At 31.1% G+C, this 16027-nt stretch overlaps 3 protein-coding genes across 7 annotated transcripts; 2 read left to right on the top strand and 1 right to left on the bottom strand.

Moving 5' to 3' along the window:
• The first annotated feature begins 314 nt into the window (after positions 1 to 314).
• Positions 315 to 1097, top strand: LOC123194713 (auxin-responsive protein SAUR76-like). The gene has a single exon (XM_044608080.1). It carries the CDS (start codon positions 382 to 384, stop codon positions 742 to 744), a length of 363 nt encoding a protein of 120 aa, XP_044464015.1. The 5' UTR covers positions 315 to 381; the 3' UTR covers positions 745 to 1097.
• An 8295-nt stretch (positions 1098 to 9392) lies between these two features.
• LOC123194519 (protein SMALL AUXIN UP-REGULATED RNA 10-like) lies at positions 9393 to 11250 on the bottom strand. Its single transcript, XM_044607749.1, has 3 exons — positions 11009 to 11250; positions 9900 to 10441; positions 9393 to 9672 (listed from the first exon to the last, which is right to left on the bottom strand). The coding sequence occupies exons 2-3, from the start codon at positions 10351 to 10353 to the stop codon at positions 9650 to 9652; spliced, it is 477 nt and encodes a 158-aa protein (XP_044463684.1). The 5' UTR covers positions 10354 to 10441; positions 11009 to 11250; the 3' UTR covers positions 9393 to 9649.
• Positions 11251 to 11603: 353 nt separating this feature from the next.
• Positions 11604 to 15984, top strand: LOC123194517 (adrenodoxin-like protein 1, mitochondrial). Of its 5 annotated transcripts, none has more exons than XM_044607744.1 (8): positions 11604 to 11706; positions 12028 to 12107; positions 12293 to 12348; positions 13228 to 13343; positions 14727 to 14833; positions 15129 to 15178; positions 15294 to 15376; positions 15458 to 15984. In XM_044607744.1, exons 1-8 carry the CDS (start codon positions 11702 to 11704, stop codon positions 15660 to 15662), a joined length of 702 nt encoding a protein of 233 aa, XP_044463679.1. In that variant the 5' UTR covers positions 11604 to 11701; the 3' UTR covers positions 15663 to 15984. The 5 variants fall into 5 exon arrangements, with proteins under 5 accessions (XP_044463679.1, XP_044463681.1, XP_044463680.1 ...); XM_044607746.1 differs by having other exon boundaries at positions 15129 to 15166; XM_044607745.1 differs by having other exon boundaries at positions 14733 to 14833.
• The last annotated feature ends 43 nt before the right edge of the window (positions 15985 to 16027 follow it).

Here is a 16027-nt window from a genome sequence, read left to right on the forward strand (position 1 = left end):
TTTTGTACACTTGTTTTTTTAATTATATAAATAAGTAGATAAATAATATAACATTATATGATTTTAAATTATAGATAAAATAATACTAAATATAATTATATATAATTTATATATTTATTTATGTATTAAAAAATGCATACGCATAAATTAATTAAGGTTTAATTAAGATTAAAAGTTAATTAATGTTACTTTAATATCAACCCATGCCTCATGCCTCCAATGCCTCAATTCTTGCCGCCATTTTCTATATCAAATTACCTTTTTACCCCTATATATCCCCTTTATATGCCAACCTTCTCCCTTGTCACGCACACCTCTCTCTCTCTCTCGTCTCTGTTTCTATTTTTCTCTCAAACCCAAACATTTCTCATCCAGTCTCTAATGGCGATAGGTGGCAAGCTGATGAAACTCAAGTCAGTACTCAAAAAGCTCAACTCATTCAACAAACAAAGCGGCGGACGTCCTAGGATTACCTCCGTAGTCGCAACCACAGATGATTCCTGCGCCAACGCCGGCGACCTTCACCCTGTTTACGTCGGAAAATCCAGGAGACGATATCTCATCAGCTCCGACATTATCGATCATCCGCTTTTCAAAGAACTGGCTGAGCGATCAAACGATTCGTCCCACACGATAAACGTGGCGTGCGAGGTTGTGTTGTTTGAGCACTTGCTTTGGATGCTGGAAAATGCCGATCCACAGCCCGAGTCTTTAGAGGAACTCGCTGAGTTCTACGTTTGTTGACTGTTGAACTTGCATGCTACGGTAAACAGAAATATTAAATATTAATAACGTTGAGTGAAGTGATTGTGTGAGGTCACTCCTATGCTATAAAGTTGCAAATGATGATGCAATTTTAATAATTATGATTAGCGGTGTAAGTAGAGGACCGAAGATTCCAGAGAGAAGAGAAGATTAAAGCAATTTGAGAATGATGAGAGGAATTCGTTGCTTTCAACGGTGAGGATTAATTAACCCATTGTACACCGGCTAATCGCTACGCCTGGTGATCGTTATTTGTAGTTATCGCTACTGTCATTGTTTATTTATTTAATTATTTTTGCTATAATATTAATATATTTGTATTTATTTTTTTATTAACTCCTTTTATTTTGGTAAAATAAGAGTTGCACACCAAAATAATTGCCGTAAAATCTTGAACACGACTGACTTTTAATTATAAAACAGAAATTGAAACGCAAAGATGGGTCGAGCAACCCTAATGAAGCTTTAAATTTGAGATCTATTGACACCTCATTAAAACGAGGGTTATACCTTTTTAAAATAATCGGTTCAATCTTTAAAAAATAATTTAATTTAAATATAATTTCTTATAAAAAATAATAAAAATGTGATTTAACGAAGTTAGAATCATTTACTTAATATCCAAATTAATGAGTGAGTTAGAATATAGTGATACCCCAATTCAATAATCTAAAAATTTAATAGTGTACACTAAAATTTGGATTTTTTTTATAAATAATATAAGAAAAGATGATAAATTCTTTGAATAAAATTTTTAAAATATAATTTTATTTTTTATAATAATAATCAAATTTAACTAACGAACGAATGAAAGTCAGGATTGCACTCAAGCTTGGTGGGGATCAGTCCCTTTTGGCCTTCTGAAAATTTAGTGGTGTGCGTCCAACAGAAGATATAAAAGTGACACGTATCGACAGAAAGTGGCTGCAGAAGCTGTGAAGGACAAGGGGGATGATTTATTAATAATATTCTTCGTCTATAAGAAAAGTATTTAGTTTATAATCTAATGATTAGGTTGTTACAAGATTCCTAGGATAATTAAACAATAAAATGTATAATTATATATATAATTTATATTATATTATTTTTAATTATCTATTTATATAATAATATATTATTATTTATATATAAAATTATACAAATAACATAATTTATAATTAAAAGTCACACGCTCTATTTGTTTAAATTGTTGGTTGCTTTTGAAAACACGTATTTATACCTATAACGCGTTGCCAAGTTGTCCACCCTTAAAGTACGCAAGTTAGCTATGGTTTGGGCCACACCTTCCTCTATTTTTTTCAAGGCCAAAGGACTTATTCCCACCCAAAGTAATATGTTTAGTGGTACAATAGTCTTTTCATTAATGTGAGGGGCATTATCATCATTTTCTATGTCTATGTGTTTGTTTGTGTATTTGGACATTTCATGTTTTTGTAGTTATGCTACATTGTATGTTGGGTTTGAGGATTTCTATTGTGTTCATTTGATTACACTGTACTTGGATGATGGTTTTATTCAAATTTGGCATCCCTTGCACGATTTCACTGATGTTTTGAGTAACAGGGTATTTTTATGAGTAATGCTATGTATACCTATTTTTAATATATAATTCATATACATAATAATGTGTCATTATATAATTAGGTGATTTTAAAACATATATCATCATATGATAAAAAAATATCTAATCATATGATAACGTCTTATCTGTGTATATAAATTATGTATCAAAAATAAGTACACATAATTTTATTATATTTTTATTCATTATTGAAGAATGTAATGTATGGATTGAGAATTTCAAAGTGAATGCATACTTTAATAGTTGATATAAGTGAAGCTTCCTTCTGGAAGGCAATTTATTTAGAAGAAGGTGTTACATTTTATCCAAAATCCTCGACATACCTTTCTTCAAAGAAAACCCTTATGAAGTTTTACTAACACTGTCTCAACTAGATGCACTAATTTCTGACGAGGTTATGCTTTAGTTATCTAGAATTTTGCCTTTGTACATTAGTTAATTCAAGATTTCGCCTTTTATAATAGTTTTGATAGGATTTCACCCAAGTTATTGCAATGCAAAATAATTACAAAGAATATGCCTCTAACAAACTTCTCTAAAAGAATATAAGTTTTAGAATAAGGAGAGACTAAAACCAATGATTGAAAAATTGGACAGGACTAATCGGTTTGATCGGTTTAACCGTGACCCGGTACTATAGATGGTTTATATAATGGATAAAACCATTTTAGAGTGAAAATCAGGTTGGACTATGGTTGAACCGCCGGTTCACGGTTAAACCCGGTTGGCAGTTCACTGTTCAGTATTTTATTTAAAAGTAAACAATTTTTTTTTTCTTCTTCCATGCTGTGAAGTTTTGGCTGTCGGCGACTTATTCTAACTTCATCCCAATAGTTGATCTTTTGCCGACGATGGTTGGAAGACATTTGCTAACGACGACAATAGTTGACGACGACAAAGACACTGCTGAATATTAATTTCGATCAAAGGTCTAGACAACAACAAATATTAATGTTTGTATTTGTTGCTATTGTCGAAGATATCGTAGGCTGAGACGACGACAAATTCCAGTATTACAGTGACCAACGATTGTCCTTCAATAGTACCAATGACAGACTAGTCGTTGTAAGATTGTGTAATTTTGATTTAAATTTTTTCTATTTGAACATATAAAATTTTTTTCGTTTGAATGTATAAACTAATAGCTGGAAAAGTGCATTCTAGAAAAGTAAAAGTAGATTGTTTATATTTATTTTGAATTATTGCAACAATAGGCACTTTATATTTGTATTCTTTTATCAAAACGCGTAACAGTAAATTTTTGTTTTCTTTTGGTTAATTGATGCACAACAAGCCAGCAAAATCATCATCATGTTTTTTTGTTTTTGTAATTCAATATGTTTTGGCTTTTAGTACTTAATAATAAGTGAATTTGTTATTGTTAATTTAAAATTAACTTATTGTTATTGTGTAATTAATTTGTAATTTTATGTTCTAAATTTATAATTTTATTATGAATCTATATTATATGTCTGGATGTATTTCATTCATAATATTTTTAGGTTTTTATATAAAACTGTAATTTCGGTCCAACTAATCGGTTCAAATAGTCCAACTGATTCGACTGAAACCAATACTTAAAACGATTTTTATTTCGGTCCAGTTTTGGAAACCTTGACTAAAACTTTAAGTAAGAAAATAAACTTCAAGTAAATGAATTTGGATAGATATTGAATTTTCTCTCGAGCACTTGTATAACCTTCAAAATGGTTTTCAAGTCTTCTTTTTATACTCGAAATATGCTCTAGAAGTCAAATTAGCCGTTAAATATAAAATATATTATTTGACTTTGAATAAGATGGTTGGATTTGCAGCAATACCATGAAACATGCATTCCTAGTTGTATTCTAAAAAGTTCACTTTTGATTAACTCTTCAAATGTTATTTTGTCAAACTCATCCAACACAACCATTCTAGTTATGTTTTGTCTTTGTACTATCTAATTTTGAAGTGATCTCCTCTAAGCTACTTAATATTCATTGATTTTTAGTCAATGACTTACACTTAACTTTCAAACCAACTCAAACTTTCTTGTCTGTCCTTCGACTTAGCTCATATCATCTCTAGGCATAGAGTCAATCGATCTTATCAAGTACATCTTCAGTTGCAACTAAAAACCATTTTTCATTTCAATCATTTTTTTTTAATCCCATACGATGAAGTGATTCTCCAATCTAATTTACTTATCTAAAATGAAGCATTCCTAAATCATATTTATCATCATGTTAGATATTTAGTACTTGGAAAATGTAATTTTCAATCATTACTATTGAGATTTCTCCATTTCCATCTCATATGACTTCTAATTTTATAGTAAGTAATATTATTAAATACACAATTAACGTATCAAAATATAATTTAGTGTTATTTCATTCTTAATTTAAAATTACTTTATTATAATTTCGAACCAAACCAAATCTACTTGTCTATTTAGATCAAAGACTTCCATTGTCAACAGATGCATGGTGGGACATTATCTAAACTAACGCTCAACAAGAAAAAGTAACTGTATGAACAAAAGGAAGCAGAGAACAAAAACGACAATAAAGAGAAGTGTTTTTAAAATCGGATCGAAATATTTGTTTAATTGGTTGAACTATGAACCTATCTATAATTCGGTCTAATTTCATAATCCGATTTGATCATATCCATATATTAATATGGACTTATTTGAAATACAATCAAACTCAGTAAATCCATTAAATCGAAAAAACCATTTAAAATCAACAATGTATAATAAGTTTTTTCTTTGTGTAATGAAATGTCAATTGTTTAATTAATATATTTAGATATTTTATGTTTTAAAAATGTGACTAATTTTTTATACTATTCAAGAAATATATAATAATTTGATAATAGATTAAACTGATAGAACTGTAAACAAACAAAATGACTGGTTCAATGACTAGTTCGATTTTAAAAACACTGGTAAAGAGAGCACTCATACAAGGACCGTTAAAAGAAAAACTTGCATAAACATAAGATTTGAAGTAGAACATTCTATATGGCTCCATTAAAGCACAAAGGTAACCTCATAAATTAATCAACAAGTGTGAAAGCTTATAAGCTTCTATAAAACTAGAAAGTCCTAGTTTTCCTCGCGGTGAATCTCTAAATTGTTCAACACTTTGTTCAGCACAATAAACAGCAACCGAAATAGGGAAGCAGCGTTGGCGAATGCATGGCTGACTGCTGTTAGTGTCAAGGAAGACAAGGTGCCATGTCTCAGAGGTCGTCGCTATTTTGCAGCTTTTCGTCAGAGATCTACCACAATCACATTTACGTCGTCGTTTTCTTAGTATGTCAGTCATCACTCAAGCGGAAGCCACAGAGACCATCCCATGTGAGGCTGAGAGGTCAAATCGGATTTTGGTTCATCAAAACTCTTCTTATCAGTCATGTTACTCCTCCAATTTCTGTCTCCAAATTTGTACAATACATGCTCCTTAAAATCTTATACAATATATGACCAGATGGTGCAAAGGTAAAATTAGATTCAAATTGAATTAAATTTAAGTTTATTTACATTTAAATTTGATTCAGTTTATATATAATTGAGTTTGAGTTTAAATTTGAACTCGTAAAAGTTAAATTTAAACTCAATTTGAATTCAATTCGATTTATTTTTTATTATTAAAATGATATCATTTTAATATATATTGATCAAAATAATATTATTTTATATCATAATTTTTAATTAAAAAATTTTAATTCAAAGTGATGTGATTTCACGTGTATCAAGGTGTTGGTCTCCCATATTTATTAAAATAATGTGCAAAGGGGTGAAAGCGGCTAAGGAAGAAGAGATGATTTTAGGGGGTTTTCTATTTTTTTGTATCAACTTAATTGAAAAACGACATCCCCGGCAGAAGCAATGGATGGGACCAAACGAGGGAAAGAATGGAAGGAAAAATTGTTTATACCCCATTTTTTATATTAAACTAATTATATTAGACTAGATAAATTTTAAATTTAATAATTGATTTTATAATTATTAAATTAGATAAATTAAAAATTTAATTTTAATATGTGATTTAAACTTATATGTTTTTATACATAAAATTTTTTCTTTTATCACTTAAACTACTTTTTAAGAGTATTATTTTGTGATTCCGTATTATTTTATTTTTAATTTAAAATTATTTAATATATAATAACATATTATCTATATATCTAATTTTATATCCTAGTGGTTAGGTTTACACCCTCTTTCATTGAGAAGAGAAGCATATTCAGGCACTAGCCTCCAAATAAAATTGAGACCCGAAACGACATAGCATGTGATGTCTCTTTTAGTGAAATCCCAGGTTCACCCACAAAAGAAAACAGTGTTTGATTTAACAGATTCATCCTCTCAAACTCCCTACTTTTCCTGTCTACAAAGTAGACAATAACAACATCCCCCATCGTGTGCTTGTCCAAGAGTCCAACAGAATCATCTATCTATATGCAATAAGACATCGATCAGGTCAAACAAATATTATTATGCATGTGAAATAACAAAAATTGGACCACTTTAGCCGAAAAGGATGATGAAAAATCGTTCTCATTTCTTTGATTTTACGGAATTGGTGATGTGATGCCAAAACTGGCAACCATTTATGCTTTGTCATGTCTACATGTTTAATGTAGCTTGGTTCGAAAACATCGCATAGATCTAAACATCGTTTGACTGAGTTGTGCGTTGGTCAACATACAACTCGGTTACACAAATTTATGTGATTTTGTTGCAAAGATTTGTATGACAAATCTAACCATTTTAATAAGATTTTATATGGTTTTTGTGCTAAGTTACCATCAGAGAGAGAGAGGAGGTGTCGATAGTGGGATAACTGATACACTAGAGTGAATCATTAGAAAGAAATAATGCAATTTTAGGGGTATAAACATAATATTTTTGAACTTTGAGGGGACGATTATTAATCCTAAAAATAGAAATCCTAAGTTAAGAAGAAAATTGTTAGTTTTTGGGAAAAGAGAATAATTTTTTCTTTTTTTAAATAAAATTTTTAAATAACATTTTTACCTCTGATAATAATTATAAAATTTAACAGATGGATGAGTATTTTAAATTTTTAAAACTTAAGGGGATAAAAATTTTAAAGTTCACTAAAACATGGGTGGGAATAAATCTTTTGGCCTTTAAATTATATAAGAACAGAAAATTCATATTTAGAACAGAGAAATTGAGTCAAATTTTTGTGCTTTTTTTTTTCTTGAGCAATTAAGAATCATATTTTTAAGGGTATAAGGAATTAGCCAAGTGGTTAAATAATTTAATTACAATTTTGTCCTCATACTCAACTTTCTAACAATAACCTTAAACACTACAACGAACATATGCACTATTTATTTGTTTTTTTAAATGATATTTAATTAAAAATCATTAGAAAATTATAAAAAATAAAAAAACTTAATAACTTATTGTAAAATCTCTAATAATTGCCATTATAAATTAAAAAATTTTAAAACTTATTGAAGTATTTATAATAATTGATACTATTAAAATATTTTCTAGCATTTTTTTATAATTATTATATTAAAAATGACAAGAAATAAAAAAAAATAAAAAATGTATTGTGACATTTACAACAATTGATACTGTAATAATATTTTAATAACATTTTAAATTATTTTTCTTAAATATGCTTAATTCGGAATATATTTTTTAAGTTTATCATAAGTATTTTTTCTTCTTGTTGATTTTTCATATTAAAATGTCATCTCTCTCATATATATTATCTTTTATTTTTTCATATGCAAATTAAAAACACATTAGAATTCACCAAAATTGAAGGGTCTTGAGCATGTGGTATGATAAGGGGTGTGAAGTTTTTGGCACTAAGGTTTGGGGTATCATTATTTCATCTTCCATTGTCACAAAGTGGACTCACAAGCACCACAAATCTCCTACAACCTCTCCCTATAACTACCAAGTGTGGGTTAATGTTTCAATGCACTTCATCAATGGGTTGCCCCTTTCAAAGGGCAAGACAACACTCTTTGTGGTTGTTGATGCCTACTTCGTGCCTCTTTCACACCCATACACTATGCTCATCATTGCCCACATATTTTGTTGTAAACATCTCTTAAGTTACATGGGATGCACAATCAATACTTTGTAACCACAATCCCAAGTTCACAAGTGTGTTTTGGAAGGAGTTATTCAAGCTATAAGGGTATGAAATTTAATTTTAGTTCTTCTTATAATTCATAACCCGATGATCAGATAGAGATAAATCAACTGAACTATCAAAATACACTCAATATGTTTTACTATCTCTTAACCTAAGGTGCTCATATCTCCCTTATGGTACATTGGTGCATGGGTTTAGTTTAATCTTAGTTGATTAATTATTATATCTGGCAAGAATGTTTAGCTGAAATCAGACATTAGTATTTATATACTGGTTAACATAAGAGAAAACCTTATAGTTGGAGAGTCATATTATATGTTCATATGATAAAATTATCATAACTATGCTCAAATAAAATATGTAAGAACAATACTATGTATACTCGTTTTTAGTATACAAATGAGTATACATTTATATGTATCATGACGTGATTGCGTGTTATTTTATCATTAATTTAAAATCACCCAATCAAACAGTGACAAACATAAAGTGTGTATTTATTTATGTATTTAAAATTGGTATATATAATTGTAATAAAACTATGTATACCCACTTTGAATACATAAATTAGTACACGTTTATATATGTTATCATATCATTAAGTGATTTTGATTCAAAGATAAAATAATACTCAATCATATGATGATACATATAAATATGTATTTATTTATATACCCAAAACAGGTATGCATTAAATATGTAAAGAGCAATACTATATACACTAACTGTATTTTATTGGATAGACAAAATATCATCTATACATTAGTGCAACAATAGAATTTATTATACTTATATTAACATATTCATATAAAAAATAACTAATCGTATATATTAATGTGTATGTGGCATGGTAGTTTTCCAGACTTTGTTAACACATCAAATAAGGAATAAAATATAACAAGTAATACTTGATAGCCTGGCAAACCACATATGTTTCATACTCAATTAAACATTAGATTCAGGTCACATGCACCAATACAGAGGTTAAACATTACCACTACCAAGAGCACACTATTTCTAACTACAAGTTTCCTATTGCTTCACTTACACAGAGAAGAAATGAAAACTTAAGGGGAATATCTGAATATAAGGAGACTGCTTTACACCAGGGAAAAAAAAAAATCAGCCCTATATCTTGTCCATTAGAAAGGCCAGCATAATCTGCCTATTCTTCAATGGTTTGTGAATCTGCAGTTGCAAAATCACCAAAGAAACTTTACTTCAAGTAAAAAGAGGATGACAGCAATAAAAGCAAACAATGTATACAATAATGTTACCCTACATAATGGTGAATTAATGTTTTAAGGTAGTGAAAAGTTTGGCACGTTCGTGATTAATGTTATGAAATGAACTTCCAAACACCGTGTCAAACTGTCAACAATAAAACATTAGGAACATGACATAAGAAAAGCTACCTGAGCTGTCATCATGGTAATCCTTCTGATGAGTCTCTATGCACTTGAGAAGATACTTGAAGGTCTCGATCTCACAAGGAATTGTGAGCCCGCCACAATGATCAAATCCAAACTCTTCTTCAGCCTTCTCCAAGAGAAGCTTAAACACAGAGTGGCTAAGATAGCTGGTGGGAATTATAAACCTCCGAAGCTCCAGCCCAACGTAAACCGCCAAATAGCCTTTAGGAACATCAGGTGGTGGTTCAGGGCTATGGCAGCTATCCTCATCTGAATCACAACACTTAACATTTGTCAACATTTTGTTAATTACCGGTGTAATTTCCCCACCATTTGGACTAGAATGAGAGTTGCTTGATTCGGGACTAATAGTAACAGATTGCCACTTTTGGAGGATTTCCTTCAGCCTAATAATCGTTCGTATTCCTATCAACTTGGCTCCACCATGGTCATTCATTGCTAAATGTTTAACCACAACAGTGAAATGAAACCCAGGATTCAATTCAGAGTGTTTGATTGCTGACAAAATCTCATCAGATCTTCCACTACACACACAAAAACATTGCTTTAATTTAAACTAATAACATCACAAAAATTTACCCCACTCAATCCTTTCTATTGAAGATTCAGGGACGTCAATTCAAGATAGTTGTACCATAAGTAAATCCTCTTATATCTATCATTTTTTTCACAGAATTAATTACCAATTTAATCCGATAAAGCCATTACCTGAAATAATATCTTTGCTAATCCCAAAACTCTATGCCGATTTCAAGGAAATTACATTTCTAGCATATTTCAATCATCAACAATAGATTTGTTTCAAGTAAATTACAAATCATTTATCTGCACATTTTCAAATTTCCTGGATTTCAACATATGAGCCAGAAATTATTCGAAAAATGTCTAACGGTTAATATGAAGACAAAAATGTCACTTGCAAATTAATTCTGAGCTTTCATTCAAAAAAAAAAACAAGAGAGTTTTATCAACTGAGAAGCGGCTATCATGGTGGTCGCATCGTTCAGATCTACAGCATTTTGGATCGAAAGTATTCATTCCAAAACAAAAGAAGAATTCGTATCACAGATTTATAGCATTAAACATTGTACCTGACAGAGAGAGAGTCAGCGGCGAAGACAGAGAATAAACAGCATCGGAGCTTAGAAATCCGATCCGAACACAGAAGCGAGCTCTCCAAGGAGAGATTGAGAGTTTCTTTGAAAAGAAAAATGACACAGATTAAGTGTAAATTCAGAAATCAAGGAGCTGGTTTTGTTTTATAATCTCATTGATCAAGACAGCGAAATTTTCTGAGGCACACCGAAACCATCTGTTTTTTCTGTTTTTCTTTATCAAACAACCAACGGCTTTCAACTTAAATAATTAAATAAAATCGATTTACACGTGTCATAATAATTACACCGGCTTCCCGCTTCCTCTCACGCGAATAATTAAATAAAAACGAAGACAAATATATTGCAATTTACCTTTTACTCCTCATGTTTTCAATATGGTTATTGATACACTATCTTAAGCACATCAATGTGACACTCTAAGCATGATATATCTCTAGTATTGCAAATTAGATCACATCAATTCAAATACAATCAAAAGGGGTATTATAGTAATTTTATATGAAGTTTTAAATTTCTATAATAGTCATAGCCGTATGAGAAAATAAACTCTTGAAGTCTCCCGTCCCCATATACACACACAGTATACATAGACAGTTGTAAATCACCTGAAAGTGTAGGCAGGCAGTAGTAGACAGCATAATTCGAAACAAAAATGGTAACCCCAAGATGTGGTGAGTGTCATACATGTTTTTTCAGTTTGGGTGGAAAGTTTTACCAAGTATAGCAAACCAGACCGTGAACCCCAACCAAGCCTTCTACTAAGCCTTCTTAACTTTTCTCATTCTCATCTGAAGCTCGGCTCGCCACTCATATCAAAATCTTCTCTTTCTTCCACCCTCAGAACCCTCGGCCTCTGTAAAACCATATCTGAAGCCTTTCATCAATTAAAAAAGCCTCAATCAATTTGACATATTATAGTACCTTGATTTTTTTTTTCTTTATTAACAGCTATGGATGTTTTGTTAATTATTGATATCTCCATTGTAAAATAGGAATTATTGGGCTGCAACAGTTATGTTAATTCCTAGGCTTTTGAGAGCCGGAGCTAGGATGGTCAAAGAGCTCTCAAAAGGTATGTATGTTTACCATTTCTAGTTTTGATTTGTTTGGATTAAATCAGCATTTTGATTATTTGGCAGATGCATTTATTTTTTAGTAGCTTTTTATAGCTTAAGTTTGTTACTTTCTTTTTAGAAGAAAAAAGAAATGTGAACTTTTTTTTATTGGTATAAACTCTACGTGCTTACTTCTTGGCAGATGGTTATACATGTGTATTTCAAACAGGATGTATGCATCAACGCTGGCAACCTGTGGTTAGTGATCTTTGTTTCTATCATAGACTGTCAACCACATTTTTTTATTATTACCCTTAAGAATCAGGTTGTGTGCATCTTGTCTTTACACAAATTTCTAGAGATGGCTCTGTGATTATTTATTCCCTTATCCATGCTTTTCGTAATCACTACTGAAATTTTCAGAGTCTAATGAGGATATGGTAGTGGCCATCTTAAACTTATGTTTTTGCATTGACCAGAGTAATTATTTTATAATTATGGAGTTCAAAATGAAAATAATTCTGGACTGGTCTTGTCTGCTGGAACAGGAACAAAATATTCTGGCCATGCATAAACATAGAAAAAAAAATTTCAGTGTGGTTTATCGTTATAATACTTCAAACAATATTATGTATTTTGGCTTCTTCTGAGAATCTGTAAAAAGTAACATATACTGATGTTACTTTCCATGAGCTCAAGGAAGATAGGAAGATCAAGGATATTGGAAGTCCTCTAGGCTTTAGTAAGGAATTAGCTAGAGCTGTTCTGTGACTTCTATATCAAAAGGTTCAGGGTTTCCAACCTGATTAGTCACTACCCGGTATGTACTAAAGGAATTAAAGAATGCCGGGTATCCAACTTTTCATAAAAATTCATGTGAAATGCCAGTCTTTTAACATAATAGATTTGCAGTTTTATGGGGCTCCAAATATTGAATTGGTTATTAGAGTTATAGGTGCAATCGATAAGCTAAATTTTGTTTAAGATATGGAAGCATAAGGATTTGTTACAAATTTTAAATTTTTTTAAGTTGTCTAGCTTTGAGCTTTATAATATTTGGAGTGACCTCCAACACAATTAGCTAAACTTATCTTCAATATATACATAATTCCTTCTTTTATTTTTTGGTGGAAACAGTTTTCATTACAGTCAAAAACCAAGGTTTTCCAAGGTTCCATATTTCAGAAATATCTTCATTTTTCTACCACAGCTAACAATGACTCTAGAGATGAAGGCAGTGAACAAAAAGACATGTAAGCTATTTCATTTGAAATTACAAGCTTTCATGATTCAAGAATTAAAATTGCAAATTTATTTAGAGTCTTCCAATAACAATAGTTTGAGATTATCATTCGATTTTTTTTTTTTTTTGTCTCTTATATTAAATTTGTTGCTTAAAGAGTTAATTTAGTTAAGAATCTATATCTGCAAATTTAATGCTACTCGGTAGCTGCTCTAGAATGAACTTCAAATTTATTCTTTGTTAAGTTTAAGGTTAGGATATGTTAACCTCATGCTTGATTAAACAGATAAATTCATCATTCTCCCTCTCAAACAAGCAATAACAAATTAAATTAAACCCAATAACTCCAGAATTTGTGCAAGTCCAATCCAACACTCAATTGATACAACAATAGCGATGCAAATTGAAGAACAAAAACTGGAAATAACAGTAGAAAAGGAAAAATAAAGTCTCCAAATGGCTAGGCAATAGGGTTGCCAAAATCCCGCACAAGGCAACAACCTTCTCCCCAATTCTTTTGATTTCCTCTTAATCTCTTTCTGTGTTGCCCGCTGTTTTATAGCTGCTTCTTTGGATATTCCATCAGTGCCCTTTTCATTTCTATGTGTATGACTCTCTTTACATCACTAACTGGTTTTGCCACTTCATTGCAAGAGGAAACTCTCCCTAAGGACTGCCACCTCCTTAATTGGGGCCTAACAATAACACTAAAGCCAAGTTGACCATAGGATATTTTACAAGCATTCAAAGGATTGGAAAGTTGCTATTTTAATTGTATATGTAGATGATATAATTTTAACAGGTAATGATTATATAGAGTCGCAAAATCTAAAGGAAAAATCTGTTGAAGACTTTGAAATCAAAGATTTCGGTTAGCTTAGGTGCTTCCTCGTTATGGAATTTGCAAGATCCAAGGAAGACAATTTTGATTATTTGGTTGACAAGCTGTCTATGGAAGATATCTTCAAGCTAACTTGAGGGGGAGTGTTGAAAGGAAAGAAATCTTGTAAGGACCAGATTATTAGGGATTAATTAACTGATTTTATTGTGGTAATTTAGAAATAGATAAGTGTAGAATATTTTAAATATAGGATTTATAGTTTTATGGTATGTAAATCTCCTATATAAATAGGACCCATGTATATTCTAAAGAAACATAGAAAAAAAGTAGTTACCCACTATTTTATTCTTGTTTTCAGTCTTCATGTTATAGAGATACTGTACTGTCAAGTACTAAATTGGAAACTTCTTAAGGGAAATATTCTGTTTGCTTCTAGAGATGGTAAGACAGAATTTCAGTCATCCCTAATTAACACATTTATATTATTTGTAGTTTAAATTTGAATTTTAGATTATTTGCTTGTTTTAATGACCCAGAAGCTCTTTTTTGCCGGATAAGTGTGACATTTGTTGATAAAGATGGAGAGGAAAAGAACATTAAGGTTCCTGTTGGGATGTCTATGTTAGAAGCAGCTCATGAGAATGATATAGAACTTGAAGGCAAGTATTGATGCTTCTTAAGTCCAGTATTTTGCACCTGTTTGTTCTTTTTTTTTTTTTAATTTACTGCTATCATTGTTATCTGTGAAATAGCTGTTATACTTAAGTAATCTCCGCATCAAAATTTTCATTAACTGTGAGATTTGTCTCTTTCTTTTGGTAATGGAGGCGTTTTTTATCCTTTGCTTTTCGGAATACTGGAACCCATTGTATGGCTTTTCCAGTATCATAACATGGGCTGATTAATTTCTCATCATGGACTCTACTTTAATGCTGTGTGCTTTGTTCTTGTCAGGCGCATGTGAAGGCTCACTTGCATGCTCAACATGTCATGTAATTGTTGTGGTACAATATTAGTTATATATTTGCATTCCAAATTTCTCATTGAATGTTCTTTTGCAGCAGTTCAAAGAATATGTCAATCTATTTATGAGTGACTTATTATTGAACCTTATTTTAGGATGTGGAGCAATACAATAAATTAGAAGACCCAACCGATGAGGAAAATGACATGTTGGATCTGGCTTTTGGGCTTACTGAGACGTGAGTTCTTACAGGATGAGTGTGAACGTAGCTGGTTTTTGGTTTTCAACTTAGATTGAATATTATGGTTTCACTTTTTAGGTCTCGTCTGGGATGTCAAATAATTGCAAGGTCTGAACTTGATGGAATTCGCTTGGCCATTCCTGCTGCCACTCGAAACTTAGCTGTAGATGGTTATGTACCAAAGCCACACTGGATATACTACAACAAAATTAGCGTTAAGTTAGGATGCAATCATCCAATTTTGGTTCATGGGCAATTGTTATACCTTGTCATTGATTTTTAATTATATTGGGTACCGAATAAACAGCAGATAGATTAAACAATTCTGGCGGAAAATCTTTAGCACAAGCCTGATTGTTAATTAACTGACTGAAATTTTGATTGGTTTAGAATTGGAAATATAAGTGTCAAAGTGGTCTTTCATATTCTTCTCTCTTTCAACTCTAGTCTGGTTGCTCAGTCTTGGGCTATGCAAGAAGATATCTTTGTAAATTCAGTTTATTCAATTTCATTGCTGTTGGTATTTTGTAGAACTGCATTACACCAGAGCATCATCTGTATGGCAGAACATTGCCTGGGTTTGTTTATATATGTTGTGGTTGAGTGAAACAGGTAACTCTTGTGTGGTATTAGTTTGTGGTTTTGGTT

This window comes from Mangifera indica, chromosome 13 (genome assembly GCF_011075055.1).
Source record: "Mangifera indica cultivar Alphonso chromosome 13, CATAS_Mindica_2.1, whole genome shotgun sequence".
NCBI classification, from domain to species: Eukaryota; Viridiplantae; Streptophyta; class Magnoliopsida; order Sapindales; family Anacardiaceae; genus Mangifera; species Mangifera indica.